The sequence below is a fragment of the Felis catus genome, chromosome X, assembly GCF_018350175.1.
Source record: "Felis catus isolate Fca126 chromosome X, F.catus_Fca126_mat1.0, whole genome shotgun sequence".
Taxonomy (NCBI): Eukaryota; Metazoa; Chordata; class Mammalia; order Carnivora; family Felidae; genus Felis; species Felis catus.
In genome coordinates, this window is record NC_058386.1 from 41,685,880 (window position 1) to 41,701,133 (window position 15,254).

The 15,254-nt window shown below is 52.6% G+C and overlaps 2 protein-coding genes across 3 annotated transcripts in view; one reads left to right on the forward strand and one right to left on the reverse strand.

Annotated features, from left to right (window-relative positions):
• The window catches only part of SYN1 (synapsin I), a 51,518-nt gene that overhangs the window by 8,273 nt on the left and 27,991 nt on the right, over window positions 1-15,254 (reverse strand). The window lies entirely within an intron of this gene.
• On the forward strand, window positions 2,254-6,284 carry TIMP1 (TIMP metallopeptidase inhibitor 1). The gene is made up of 6 exons (XM_023249291.2): window positions 2,254-2,412; window positions 3,251-3,379; window positions 4,373-4,452; window positions 4,637-4,763; window positions 5,035-5,159; window positions 6,011-6,284. Exons 1-6 carry the CDS (start codon window positions 2,271-2,273, stop codon window positions 6,179-6,181), a joined length of 774 nt encoding a protein of 257 aa, XP_023105059.1. The 5' UTR covers window positions 2,254-2,270; the 3' UTR covers window positions 6,182-6,284.

Genomic DNA, 15,254 nt, shown 5'->3' on the forward strand with positions numbered 1-15,254 from the left:
CATCTCCGCGAAACCCCACCGGTTTCAAAACCCGCACTATGACCCGGATGCACAGAACCCCTCACGTGTAGACAGTCGGCCACACTCGCTGCTGACTCAGGCTTGAGAGAGCTGGCATCCGAAGCAGGGTCAGTGAGGGGCTGCAGCAGGGTTTTCCCTTCCCCCGCGGCTCCCACTGGCCGAGCTCTGACTTAGCCCCTGCCTCGTTCACTCTCCCTCCCCACTTTCACAACCGGCGGCTCCAAATTCCTGGTTTACTCCCCCTCCCCCCTCTGCCCCCGCCCCTGCCGGACGGGCCGGGCCGTTTCTTCATTCTCATTCCTGGGTAGGTCACTCGACCCCTCAGCGTGTCTGGGTTTCCTCATCGGCATCAGGAGATACGCCAAGTCCCTAAGTCACAGGCAAATTGTGAGGAACAGATGACTTCAGGAAAAGCGCTGAGCCCGGTTTTCTGGCACACAGGAAGCCCCCCTCCTCAAGAAGTGTTGGCTACTGCTATTGGTACTGGGTCAGCATCCCTTGGCCAGCCGACATGAATTACCAAGGTGGCAATCGGGACTGAGAGATGAAGTGCTCACAAAGGTTCCAGAACGCTGTTCGATACCCACAGTAGTGGGGTGGGGGGCGGGTGTCGTTTTTGTGGGGGTGGTGCTGGTGACTGGGCTAACCTCCCTGAGTTAAGCAAGCTTCGTTAGCAAGGGGGCCATGAGGACTGAAAGAATTTACACAAGGAATATAGGACACAGCGCACAGCACCATCACTGTTATCATTGGTCTGCCTTCCCCAACCAACAAAGGATGTTAATTAGCCCTTAGAGCCCTTTCCCAGGACCCCAGGGAAGATTCAGGCAGCATCTGGAAGCTGGTGGGCAGGGATTGCCTCACCACCAACCCCCCCCCCCCACCCCACCCCAGAGGTGTGGGAGGGCTGGTGGGGAAGGGGCAGGGCAGGATGGGAGGGGATCCGTTTTCTACTGACTCACAGCCCTCTTTCACCACCAGTGAACCGCCCCCCCCCACTGTAATGCTCACTAATTCACTGGCACTTTCCCCACAGGTCAGGGCCGTGCCATGGCTGGGGTGAGATCCTGGCACCAGTTAACCTAGGTTCAAATCCCAGCCATGCCTGGTGATCCTCGGAAGGTTCTTCAATCCCTCTATGCCTCATAGTTCCTCATCTGTAAAATGGGACTAATACCGGTACCCATCTCGGAGGTTTACTGTGAGCTCTAAGTGAGAAAAAATATGCTGAGTGCCTGGGACACAGTTGGTGCTGTATAAATGCTATTTATTTACCTATGTGTTTATTTTTTCAAGGATTTTATTTTTAAGCAATCTCTACACCCAACGTGGGGCTTGAACTCACAACTCCGGCTGAGATTAAGAGTTGCAGGCTTGGGGCGCCTGGGTGGCGCAGTCGGTTAAGCGTCCGACTTCAGCCAGGTCACGATCTCGCGGTCTGTGAGTTCGAGCCCCGCGTCAGGCTCTGGGCTGATGGCTCAGAGCCTGGAGCCTGTTTCCGATTCTGTGTCTCCCTCTCTCTCTGCCCCTCCGCCGTTCATGCTCTGTCTCTCTCTGTCCCAAAAATAAATAAACGTTGAAAAAAAAAAAAGTTGCAGGCTCCACCGACTGAGCCAGCCAGGCGCCCCAAGTCTGTGTTTTTTGCGAGGGGTTAACATCCAGGCTCTGGCTTCAGGCCACCTGAGTTCAAATGCCAGTTCTGCTGCTTATTAACTGTGATCTTGGATATGTCACTTAACCTCTCGGTGCCTCAGTTGCCCCCCTTGTATTCCTCCTCCTCTCACTTGCCTTACTCTCTCCACTGCTTCTACCTAATTTGTTTCCTCTCTGCCTCCCTCACCCTTCACCAGACTGTCAGAACTACCAAGGAGAGGGATTTGTGTGTGTGCCTGGCACACAGTAGGTGCACAAGACATGCTTACTAAAAGGATGGACTAACTCAGGCTTCGGCCACGGGGATTTTGGGGGATGTGGGTGATGGGGTAGACTTTGGAGAGAGTTTGGAGACTTCAGGGAATTGTCCTGAGTGCTGGGGGGGAGGGGGAGGGGGTAGTCCTGCCTCTAAGCCCTCCCCAGAGGCTGCCTGGAAGGACTAGTGTCGGACGATGGATGGATTGACAGATGGACAAACGTGGAGATGGGGGCGGGTGGCCAGGGCGAGGCCCAGCGGGAGGGAGAGGAGGAGGGCGCATCTCCTTTTCGGCAGCCCTTGCTTGGCCCGCCCCTTGGCCTCCACGGAGGGTGGGCGGATGAGTAATGCGTCCAGGAAGCCTGGAGGCCTGTGGTTTCCGCACCACTGCCACCCCCGCCCCTCGCGTGGACATTTATCCTCTGCTGCTCAGGCCCTGCCACTGTCGCCTCAGACCCAGCGCCTGGAGAGATCCACCAGAGGTAGGCAGGGGCCTGGGAGGCCCGCGGGGCCTGAAGCTTGGCCGGAGCTTTCCTGCTGGACGTCTGGCCACTCAGCCTGGCCGGCGGGTACCAGGACTCTGGGCTGGTTCAGGGGAGGAGGGCGGGAGTGGGGGGGGTGGTGGTGCTGCAACTTCTCCCCAATTCCCACACTCCAGACTCCTTGGAACCCCGATCTCTATTCCCGACTCCTCCAAACCCATGAGCCCCCTAATATCACAGCTGCCTCCCAGGCTGCCAACTCCCCTAAATTCCCTCACTGCCCCCCCAACCCTCCTAAATCCCCAACTCCACGACTTTCCCTGCTCCCAAATCCCTCAGGCACCCCGACCCCCGAAGCCTCCAAACTCTCTGAACCCCCAACCTCCTCCGGACTCCTCAGCTTCTCTCCACTCCCCCCATCTCACTATGCACAACCCTGAAACCCCAAACTCCCCTGGCTCCCTGAACCCCAAATTCCTCACCCCCAGCTTCTCGACCTTCTGACTTCCCAACGTCCCTAAATCCTGCAAACCCTCTGCCCCCTTATTCTGCAAACACCACAGCCTTGTAGCCCGCCCCCTCGCCCTCCCCCCCCCCCCCCCCCCCCGACTCTCCCAATCTGTGAAATTGCACGAGCTCCACAAGTCCTAGACTCTCCCGACCCCCGACCCTCTGCCCTCTCGGCTCCTCTGGGCTCCAACATCCCCACCCCCCTTAAAATCTCCACTGCCCCCCCAACCCCTCAAGCCCGGAGTGCGGAGGCTTAATCCCGTTCCAGGCTGGGGAGGGCACTGCCCACCTCGCAGAGGACCGCTGACCCCTCCTCCCCACCCCGCAGAACCCACCATGGCACCCTTGGCGCCCCTGGCCTCCTGCATCCTGTTGTTGCTGTGGCTGGCAGCCCCCAGCCGGGCCTGTACCTGTGCCCCACTCCACCCGCAGACCGCCTTCTGCAGCTCGGACTTCAGTAAGTGTGCCCCACTCTGCCCGCACACTCTGTGCGTTTGCTTTTGGGGGGTTCACAGTGGTGCCGACCCCTGGAACAAGTCCACTCAGCCCTGCACTGACTCTGCTTTAGCCGCACCGGCATCCTTGCGCTTCCTTGATTACTCTGAGCCCAATCCCACCTCCGGGGGCCTTTGTACTGGCAGCTTCCTCTGCCTGGTACACCCTCCCCCCCTCACCCCAGGTATCCACACGGGTGGTGGCCTCTGGTGTCAGGATGGCCTTCCCTGTTCAAAATTTATATATATATGTATGTGTGTATATATATATATATACACACACACACACACACACATATAAAGTTTATTTATTTTGAGAGATAGAGAGAGAAGGAGCAGGGGGAGGGCCAGAGAAAGAGGGAGAGAGACAATCCCAGCACGGAGGCTGACTAGGGTTCGAACTCACCAAGGTGAGATCATGACCTTTGCTAAAACCAAGAGCCAGTCACGTAACCAACAGAGCCACCCAGGTGCCCCCCTCCCTGTTCAGGACTTTAACCCCGGTCCCCTAGTACCCCCTGATCGCCATGTCTGAAATTCCTCATCGCACTAAATACTTTGTAACATTCCATGTACGTATTATTTCGCTTGTGTTTAGCCTCCTTCTGGCTGGAATGTGAGCTCCACAAGGGGGGGGGGGGTTCTGTGTTTTGTTCACTGTTGTGTTCCTAACACCCAGAACAGTGCCTGGCGCACAGCAGGCTCTGAAATATTTGTTGAGTGAATGAACACATGATGAATATATGAAAAAGGCTTAATTTTAAGCAGCGCCTGGTAAAGAGTAGTCGCTCAATATACCAATCAAATCAATTAACCGGTGTGTAAATAGCTTAGTGAGCTGACATCTAGCGATCCCTATTTAAGTATGTGCTTCGCCGGTATTAGTATTGTGATTATTTTATTTTACTGGCTCCTGCAGTCCATTTGACTCGTCTCTCCCCCCTCCTCTCCTGCAGTCATCAGGGCCAAGTTCGTGGGGACCGCAGAAGTCAACCAGACTGCCTTAAGCCAGCGTTATGAGATCAAGATGACCAAGGTATTCCTCCTGCCCTTTTCCCAGCAGTTCCTAACATCTTCCTTCCCGTCAAAGTAAAAGCCAAGGGCCACCGGTTTGTCGAGGAAGTTGGCTGTGATGTCAGGATGCTCTATGACTTCAGGGAAGACCGTGGAGGGGGAGGATTATAGCAGTAAAAGAGATTCTTCCCCTCACCTATCGACAGATGTTCAAAGGGTTCAGCGCCTTGGGGGATGCCTCTGACATCCGGTTCGTCTACACCCCCACCGCGGAGAGCGTGTGCGGATACTTCCACAGGTCCCAGAACCGCAGCGAGGAGTTTCTCATCGCCGGTGAGGCCCCGCCCCCTCGTCCTGTGCCACGCCGGCCCGTCCCTCTGACGCCGCCTGGCGCCGCGAGGGGGCGAGGCTCCGAGGGACTGGTCCCAGTTGAAATGGGAACCGCCCCAATTTCAGCCTATCGGAAGGCGGGGGGGCTTTTGCCCAGCGGGGGTCTGTGCGCCCGGGACGCCAATCAGGCGCCGCCCTCCCCTCCCCTCCCCCCCCCCCCCCCCCGACGCCGGCCCAGCTGATCAGCTGCTGCCTCTTGCCCCCTGCCCCCCAGGAAAACTGCGGAACGGACACCTGCACATCAATACCTGCAGTTACGTGGTTCCCTGGAACAGTCTGAGTTCCTCTCAGCGCCGGGGCTTCACCAAGACCTATGCTGCTGGCTGCGAAGAATGCACCGTGAGTACCTGGGCCCTGCCCGCCACCTGGAGGGCGGTCCTTGGGTTCTTACCCAAACCCTGGCTTCTTTCTTGCTCCTCCTGACCATTCCTTGTCTGTATGGCTGCTCCCCAAACCCTAGTGCTGTCCCTGATCTCTCTTGCTGGTCCCCCGAAACCTGAGACTGGAAATTCTGGTTCTTCTTTGCTCTGTGTCTTGTACCTGGGGATTCGCTGTTCCCTGGACTTTCTGGCTGCTTCCTGTCCCTCTAAATCCCCCTTGGGACTATTTTCTAGTCCCTGTGTCTATTCTTGACCCCCCAGGGATTGTTTCTTGGTTCCCTAGAATGTTCTCCAGGAACCCAAAGCGCCGATCCCCCAACCCACTGACTCCTCCCCAGCACATCTGATTATTTCTCTGTAGCTCTGACTGCTCCGTACACAAGGGTGTGTTACATTGCCCTTCCAGCCATTCCAAGACTATTTTCTGGTGGCCCTGAATGTCCTCTGATCCCAGTGACTGTGTGTCTGAGCCCCACGGCTCTATCCTATGCCTGTGCCCCACTGGCCAGCTGTTCCCCGCTACTACTGCCGCTTGTTCCCTATCCTATGGAATAGTTTCCCTGGAAAACTGTCTGACCGCCCCCCCCCCCCCCATGACTGTTCTCCAGCCGCCATTCCAGGAAACTGATCAGTTCCCTGGATTACCATCACCTTGCCAAGCCCAATGCCTGTTCCTCCAATAGGAGGAGCTGTTCTCAAGTCTCTCCCCAGGTGGGGCAACACCAGGTCTCCCTAGGCAGCTGAGTGTTGAAAACTGAGTAGGGGCGGGAGGCGAAGCCCTCAGAGATGTGCCTCCCTCCCCTTCTCTAGGTATTTTCCTGTTCATCCATCCCCTGCAAACTGCAGAATGACACTCACTGCTTGTGGACAGACCAGTTCCTCACAGGCACTGACAAGGGTTTCCAGAGCCGCCACCTTGCCTGCCTGCCAAGAGAGCCAGGGATATGCACCTGGCAGTCCCTGAGGACCCGGATGGCCTGAATCCGGCCCCCAGCGGAAGCTGAAGCCTGCACAGTGTTCACCCCATTTCCCACTCCTGTCTTTCTTTATCCCAAACAATGAAATAAACAACTACCATCCAGCAGGCAGTGTCCCCGTGTAATGTGTGGGAACAAAGCCATGTCACTGATGACCCAGTGGGAGCACCCTGGGACCAATGCCGAGGGAGTGGGGGATGCGAAATCGGCTTTGTATATTTGTACATAAAATTTGAGGTACTGATGGGGCGCCTGGGTGGCTCACTTAGTTTGGCATCCAGCTTCGGCTCAGGTCACGATCGCACAGTTCGTGGGTTCGAGCCCTGTGTTGGGCTCTGTGCTGACAGCTCAGAGCCTAGAACCTGCTTCGGATTCTGGGTCTTCCTCTCTCTCTGCCCCTCCCCCACTCAGGCTCTGTCTCTCTCTCTCTCTTTCTCGAGAATAAAAAAACATTAAAAAAAATTGAGGTACTGGTAATAATCGTCTACCTTGGCATTAACATTGGCAATCTTTAACATCAGTACTGGCCATTCAACCTGCATCATCAACCACAATTCACTGGACAATCTCTCTGCTCGGTACTTTGGAACATTTTACTAGACTAATTTATACTTCCTATTTGCACAGGGCTCTCTAGAAAATTATCCCACTACTGACAGATCACCGTCTCACTGGCAAATTCCTCTATTCACAAATCCCTTCCAGTTGACAAGCTCATTGACAAATGTCTTATCAATTGGCCAACGGAACGGCTCTCGTCCCTTGGGCACTGTCCTGATGTCATCGAGGAGGATGTCCTGTCCCATCCAGATCTGTAGGTGTTACTGTCCACACCTTTGGCTTTTTACTGTGAGTCTGACTTGAGTGAAAGAGGAAACCTCCAGGGGGGCTCAGGGCCCCCACAATACCCCTCCCAGCCAGGGACTCTGGAAGAAGGGGTAGCTCTGGCTTCCCCCGGCCACCCCATGGCCTGTGGGAGATTCCTTGGAAGTGGCTGTTTGCGGAATAGGAGGGATGAGGAGAAGGTGCGATCTGGAGATCCCCAAGCTCTGTCCTTCTCCCCCTTCCCCTACCTCTCCTCCCCTCACTCTGACCACCTCTGAAGGAAATACCGACCGCAGTGAAGTGCAGGTGGGGTTCAAAATGGGGACCAACCACATGTGTCAGCCCATCCCTCACCCCCCACGTACCTCCTCCTACACAGCTGTTCCCTCACCAAAGCTGGGGGCTCTAGACCCAAACCTCACCTTTCTGGTTCATCCTCCCCCATAAAAGCTGAGTGATGACTCTTCCCCAGCACATCTGATTATTGTTCTGCAGCTCTGACTGCCCCCCACATGAGGCTGTGTTACGTTGCCCTTCTGACTATTCCAAGTCTTAGGCCTTCCTGTTCCATGCCTCCCTGGGGCCTTCCCCATCCCTGGCTCCTGTCCCCTCCACTCCAAAGATCCTCACTTGAGTGAGGCCCCTGGAAACCACAATTTCAGACTGGTGCAAACATTTAACAGAACACTGAAGTGTCCTGTCGGCCTCGATCTGCTTGAAAAAGATCCCAGTGCATCTTTGGTGAAGGAGAGGACCCCCAAATTCCCTCCTGTCAGACTACACTCCGCTCCTAACGAGAAGAAGCCAGGTTTCCTCCAGGGAATTCTGGGTCAGCAAGCTGGCCCCCCGGATCCTCTGGCACTCCTGGGAGATTCCACCAGGGCCCAAGTATGTCCTAGATCGGGATGGGTAGACTTTGGGGTGCCTGGGTGACTCAGTTGGTTAAGTGTCCGACTTCAGCTCAGGTCACAATCTCGTGGTTCATGGGTTTGAGCCGTGCGTCGGGCTCTGTGCTGACAACTCAGAGCCTGGAACTTGTTTCAGATTCTGTGTCTCCCCTTCTCTCTGCCCCTCCCCCACTCACGCTCTGTCTCTCTCACTCTCAAATATGGAGAAATGTTTAAAAATTTTTTACAAAGGATGGGTAGATTTTGAGCACTCAGGGCCTATCTGCCTGTGCAGGGGACACCCACTGCAGTGACGATTTCTACCTGAACATCTACATCTTGGGTATGCCCTAGGAGGATCTAAACCCTGTCCGCTAAAAGGGGCAAATGGCAGCCTTCGCGGATGGGTTTGACTGTAAGGGCCCTGGTGGCCCTTGTCGCTATTGGCTCAGCAGCTCCTACCAGTTTACCAAATCCTAGTATCAGCTCCCTGCATTGCTAGGCTGTTGTTCCCTGGCCCCAGGACCCATTTCCTGAGCCCTCAGCTATTTTAATCCCTGGGAGGAAGGTGAAGCAGAAGGAGGCAGTGGAAAAGGATGGAGCCCAGTGTGGAGGCCGTTCTCCTGCCGACCTGCCCACCTGCAGGTGGTGCCCTGGATAGAGACGTCAATGCTTCATGGACAGGGTTGACCACCAGGCCCTACTGAGGCCAGAACAGCATATGAGGCCTCCTCCCCCCAGACCCTGGCAGGAGCTCCTGGCAGGATATCTGTAGTCCTGGGGTCACTACATCCCCCCTTCACTCTTCTAGAAAATCCACTATGGGGCGCCTGGGTGGCTCAGTCGGTTAAGCATCCGGCTTCAGCTCAGGCCATGATCTCACGGTTCACGAGTTCAAGCCCCATGTCGCTCTCTGTGCTGACAGCTCAGAGCCTGGAGCCTACTTCAGATTCTGTGTCTCCCTCTCTCTCTGCCTTTCCCCCATTCATTCTCTCTCTCTCAAAAATAAACAAACATTTAAAAAAATTAAAAAAAAAAAGGATTTTAAAAAAGTTCACTAAAGTGAGTGAGTTACCCCCCTCCCCCACACTCCAGCATTCCATGTATCTGGGTGTGAATTTCTGCTTGGGAGAGACTGATGGCTGAGAGAAAGCACACGGGGGAAGTGTGATAGCCTTGTGACACGTGCAGCATGGGGGGGGGCGGTACAGCTCAGTGGGTAGCCTGGGGGCCAGCCCTTCCCTCACTTGAGGCTCAATACTTCTCCGTGAAAAATGGGCCTCACAGTCCCTACCCAGAATCCTTCTGAGGTCTGTGCTAGGTTTGGAGGATGATTAAAGGGTGTGTTTGCCCCTTGGGTACTTTTTCAGGTCAAAACACGAAACTCTCATAATAATAACTTCATGTGAAATCTTTCTAACAGTGACTTCATTTCTAGCCGGGCCGCGTGTAGTGGTTAAGAACATGAATGCTGGAGCCAGGTCATTTGCAATTCAGATCCTGCCCCTTCCATGCACTGGGTCTGTGTCTTTGGGGGAATCACATTACCCCTTTGTGCCTCAGTTTCCACATCTGTAAAACAGGGATAAAAAGAATGCCTAACTCGCAGGGACAATGTGAACGTTAAATGAGGGAGTACATGTAAAATGTACTGGGCACGTAGCACTTACAAGTATTAGTTAGTAGTAGTATGATAAATGTCATTTAATGTAAAGCTTTAGTAGTGATAATTTGTATCAGTATTGATTACTTACAATATTGGAAATAATGTATAATACCAGTAATACTAATTTAATGCACTCTGGAAACCTTAGTTTAACTCGTGATCCTGATAATCCCCCCAGAGATGTTACAAATATTTAATATGCTCATTTGTAATGTTTTTCTTATCACTCTGAAGCTTATATACTTCTTCCCGGTGCACAAGTCTCCCCAACTGAAAAATACCAATGCTTTAAAAGATTTCTAAGAAAACTCCTCCTCCCCAGTGATAATGTTCCCCACTATGAAGTCCTTACTGTGGATGATGAATCAGCATACTTACAAATCTCTTCTGTTCCCAAGAATGCAGGTGACAAATTTCTAAGGTCAACTCTTTCCTTGGAAGAGTTCCCTCTCCTCACTGTACAAGTCCCCTCTTTCACAAATACCCCATAACAAATACCCCTGTTGAGCTACCTACCACCTTATTCATAAATATCCCATTGACATATCCCCATGGATGATCTCCATTAACAAATCTCCCCATTCAAAAATACCTAGCGGCAATCTATCACCCACTGATGGATCCCACTGACAAATATCTCTCTTCATAATTACCCACCATTTGCATATCCCCTACTGACCACTCAGTTGACAAACCTATAAATGTCTTTCTATGACATAATTCCCACTGACAATCTTTTTTTAAAAGATTTTATTTTAACTAATCTCTGTGCTTAACGTGGGGTTTGAACTTACAACCCAGAGATCAAGAGTCGCACGCTCCACTGATTGAGCCAGCCAGACACCCCCTCCCATTGACAATCTTTATTGACAAATCTCCCTATTCCTTTATCTAGACCCACTGACACATCTCCCCATTCAGACATGTGCATCGAAATTCCCCCATTGATAAACTTCCTTGTCCAATCTTCCCATTCAGAAATACCAACCATTGACATCTATCAATGATAAGCCCATTTAAAAATATTTCCATTCATTGAAACACACCCTTCCTCGGGGTGCCTGGGTGGCTCGGTCGGTTAAGCGTCAGACTTCGGCTCAGGTCATGATCTCACGGCCGGCCCGTGAGTTCGAGCCCCGCGTCGGGCTGTGTGCAGACAGCTCGGAGCCTAGAGCCTGTTTTTGGATTCTGTGTCTCCCTCTCTCTCTGCCCCTCCCCTGTTCATGCTCTGTCTCTCTCTGTCTCAAAAATAAACGTTAAAAAAAAAAAAAAAAGAAACACACCCCTCCATATAGCCCCTATTGGTCGACGCTCATTGAAATCTCCCCATTGAAATTTCGCTATCCTTAGATATGTCTAATTGGAAAATCCCCTTGCTGGAACAGCTCCCAATCTATTACTATATTACGGTATTACCATATATGATGACACATCTCTTCCCACCCCCCAGTGACAGATGAAGAGGTAGATTTCTTTTCCTTTTTTTAAAGCTTTTTAAAAAATTTTTAAATAATCTCTACACTCAATGTGGGGCTTGAACTCACAACCCCGGGATTAAGAGTTGCACGCTCCACTGACTGAGCCAGCCAGGTGCCCCAAATGAAGAAGTAGATTTCTATAATAAGACCAGCCCTTTCTCTTCTCAATAGTGACTGACACCTATGTCTCACTGTCCAGCCCTGGACACTTCCTATACAGTACTGGTGAAATCTGAAGACCACCTCTTATCACACTGTAGAGCCCCCACCAGAGGAAACGTTTAGGACACAAGTTGCCTTTCAGTGTGGGAATGAAGGCGGAGATTTTTTTAAAAAGGGAAGATAGGTTGGAAGTCCGTATAAGAAGCCATTAGAACCTCAGATACACTCCCAAACTCCTAATCCCCACTCCAGTAGAAGGAACTGAAAGAATAAAATAGAGGGTTCATGTGGGCAGGAATGCCCAGACTGTACTACCTGTTGTTGACTACTTATCTACCACTGGGGGCCTCATGCTGAACCTTTGTGGAGAGCTACAGCTCTGATGGATGGAGGTGGGGCCATTGGCCAGCGGCCCAGACTCAGTGTCCTTTCCCCCCACAATGGGGGCCTCCCCACGACCCCAGGCCCCTGGAAAGCAGTAGTGTTAGACAGGAGCTTCCCGAATCCTCTCCTGACTGGGGGGAGCTGGGCCAGAGAAAGATCATTCTTTCTTTTTAAAGTTTATTTTTTTTGAGGGGGAGCAGGGGCAGAGAGAGAGGGCGCGAGAGAGAATCCCAAGCAGGCTCTGTGCTGTCAGCGTGAAGCCTGATGTGGGGCTTGAACTCACGAACCATGAGGTCATGACCTGAGCCAGACACTCAATGGAGCCACCCAGGCATCCCAATATTTTTTCTTTTTCCTTTGTTTTTTGTAAGCTCTATGCCCAACATGGGGCTTGAACTCACAACCCTGAGATCAAGGGTCACACACTCCACTGGCTGAACCAGCCAGGTGCCCCTCATTCATTTTTTTTTAAAGATCACTCCTCAACTCTCCCCCCACGTATGCTTCTCAAGCTCCTGCCATGAATCCTGCCTTCCTGCTGGTCACTGCTTTGCTCCTGGCTGTCTGTGACCACCCTTGGGCAAGCCTTCAGACGCTACCATCCACACCCCCATGCTATTTATTGTAACTCAGACATGGATAAGTCTAGGCAGGCTTCCAACCAGGGGCTCAACAGTGAGGTTCCAGAAGGGTAGATAAAACCCCCTGAGGTGGTAGAACCTGCAGGGGAGTTGCTCTGCAAATTTTTTTTCAGAAGTCTTAGGGATGGGGGAAATCTTACTTGAACTCAAAAGGGCTTCCTGACACATTTCTCCCATCCCTAGTTCTCGTGGTCTAATTCCTGGGGCTCATCCTCCTCACTGAGACTAGGAGGCATCATGAGTTCAAATCATGTAGGTACTTTGCCCACATCTTCCTCATACCTGTCTCCCCACCAAAATACAAGCCCCTTGGGGCGCCTGGGTGGCTTGGTCGGTTAAGCGTCCGACTTCGGCTCAGGTCATGATCTCACGGTCCGTGAGTTCGAGCCCCGTGTCGGGCTCTGTGCTGACAGCTCAGAGCCTGGAGCCTGTTTCAGATTCTGTGTCTCCCTCTCTCTCTGCCCCTCCCCTGTTCATGCTCTGTCTCTCTCTGTCTCTCAAAAAATAAGCTTAAAAAAATTTTAAAAAATAAAAAATAGGGGCGCCTGGGTGGCACAGTCGGTTAAGCGTCCGACTTCAGCCAGGTCACGATCTCGCGGTCTGTGAGTTCGAGCCCTGTGTGGGGCTCTGGGCTGATGGCTCAGAGCCTGGAGCCTGTTTCCCATTCTGTGTCTCCCTCTCTCTCTGCCCCTCCCCTGTTCATGCTCTGTCTCTCTCTGTCTCAAAAATAAATAAATGTTAAAAAAAAATTAAAAAAAACAAAAAACAAAAAACAAAACAAAACAAAACAAAATGACAAAATACAAGCCCCTTGACCCTGCTCTGGCTGAGGAAATGGGGTGGGTCTCTGAAACCCAAAAGCTACTGATGTGATACTAAGATCCCATCCCCTCACCCCATAAATGCTCCTCAGTTTCAGTGTTCCTCTCCCTTTCCTCACTTCACAGACAATCAAGGTTCTTAAAGAGATTTTGAACCTCTGCTTTATAGAAGTATCAGAATATAAAGAACGATGTGGTTATATCTATCTACATGCCCACCAAGAACAGCTGTGGGATATTCATGAGTAGAGTCTCTACCCTGCATGGACTCCTCATCCTCAAGCTTCTCCCCATATCAGCCCTGAAACAAGGTATCCCCTCCCCAGGGTATTTTCTCACAAGTGCTACCCCCTCCCCAGGATACTGTGCTCCCCGTTTAGGCCAATCACAGCAAATTCTGTCCCCAACCCATACTGTCCTGAATCTTCAGGATTGGCCACTTGTGGGTCACAGTGAGTCCTAGCCAAGGGACATCTGGTCACACTTTACTGGCCCCTAAGAGTCAGGCATGGCATCTGTCCCCTCTAGGCTCTTTGAGGGATGGGAACTTGCACTTCAAGAAATGAGTGGTGTATCCTTGGAAGGGGCTCAGAGGGGAGCATATCAGGGAGGCTTCCTGAATATCTGCAGGAAAGGGGGTCACTGGGCTCTGAGCGTGCCTCTCACGGATGTCTGCAGCCATAGCCCCACTCTTCCCTGTTCGGTGCTCTCCGTCCCCTCTGCCATCCCCTGCTCCTTTGCCAGGTTCCCCTTTCCCTGCCCCCCTGGTCCTTCTCCATGTTCCCTATCCCTCTCTCCCTGTTCCTGCTCCCTCTCCTCGCTCTCTTCTTTCCACCCTGCTCCCTGCTCCTCCCCTGTTTCCTCACCGCGAGCTATTCCCTTTCACTGTTCCCCGGCCCCTCCGCCCATTCTTAGTGCCTACTACTCTTCTCTCCCAGGACCGAAAGCCACGAGAAGAAGCATGGGGAGCAGTGTTCTGCCCAACCACATCTACATGCCTCCCTACCTAAATCCCAACCTTGTGCAGTGTCCATGGAGGGACACCTGTTGATTTGAACATGGGCAAGAACATGACGCCAGGAACTTCGCTGCCTTCCCTGGTGACCCAATATCTGCTGTTGAACCCTCAAGTACAGTAGTCTTGGACCTGGACTTCTACTCGGCCACAGTGAGTTGGGGACTCTCCACCTTGTAAGCCTCCTCAAGTCCCACCGGCTTCCCACAACTGTCCCCTCAAGCCTCCCCAAAAGACCGTCACCTTCCAACTGTGCCGGGGATCTATTTGGTCATGTAGTGTTTCTTTAAAAAAAGGTTTTATGTTTATTTATTTTTGAGAGAGAGGGAGAGGCAGAGTGTGAGCAGGGGAGGGGCAGAGAGAGAGGGAGACACAGAATCCGAAGCAGGCTCCAGGCTCCGAGCTGTCAGCACAGAGCCCGATGCAGGGCTCGAACTCACAAACTGTGAGCTCATGACCTGAGCCAAAGTCGGATGCTTCACCAACTGAGCCACCCAGGCGCCCCTGGTCATGTAGTGTTCCTTGATCTGGATGCAGGCGATGGGAACGTGTTCGCTTTGGGAAATTTTAAGGAGCTGCACACTTGTGATGTGTCTGCTTTTCTGGACTTGTTCTATCTTGGTGAAATTGGCCCCTCAAAAGAAAACTCCCCACATTATTAACACATCTTCCGTGTCCCTCCCTTCACTTCCTCACTCCCTCATGCCCTCTCCCTTTCACACAACCCCCACATCCCTGACACTGTTGATTCTCACTCCCAAGCACCCTCTCTTTCCCCACTGCACAGGGACCATGAATCCTGAGCCCAGAGAAGGGACTGGATCCAGAGAGGCCTTGGGGTAGGACTTCATCTGTTCCATTGTGAGCCCTCTATAAATACTTGCCGAGCCCTGAGTCAGCTGGAGTGTAGGCAGCAAGGGAGGGGAGGTCCCTATTCCTGCAGCAGCCCCCACCGCTAGGTCCACTTGACCAAAAATCAGATCACTCCGCTATAGGGAAGCTGGGGTTAAAAGAAGTCAGGGCTGTGCTTAACAGAGTCCTCCCGTGTGCCCCATCCCTGACAGGCGACTATTTAGAGATGCTGAGCTGAGCAGCCCTGAGGATTCCTGGTGGCCTGCAGCCTGGATGGGAGGAGACAGGGTAGCAGAGCCAGAGTCTCAATATGTGCCTCCCACCACGTGATAGAGGATGGGTAACC

Coding starts and splice junctions, on each gene's coding strand:
- TIMP1 (XM_023249291.2), top strand. CDS start 2,271: ATGAGTAATGCGTCCAGGAAGCCTGGAGGCCTGTGGTTTCCGCACCAC. Junction 3,380..4,372: donor CTTCTGCAGCTCGGACTTCA/GTAAGTGTGCCC, acceptor CCTCTCCTGCAG/TCATCAGGGCCAAGTTCGTG. Junction 4,453..4,636: donor ATGAGATCAAGATGACCAAG/GTATTCCTCCTG, acceptor ACCTATCGACAG/ATGTTCAAAGGGTTCAGCGC.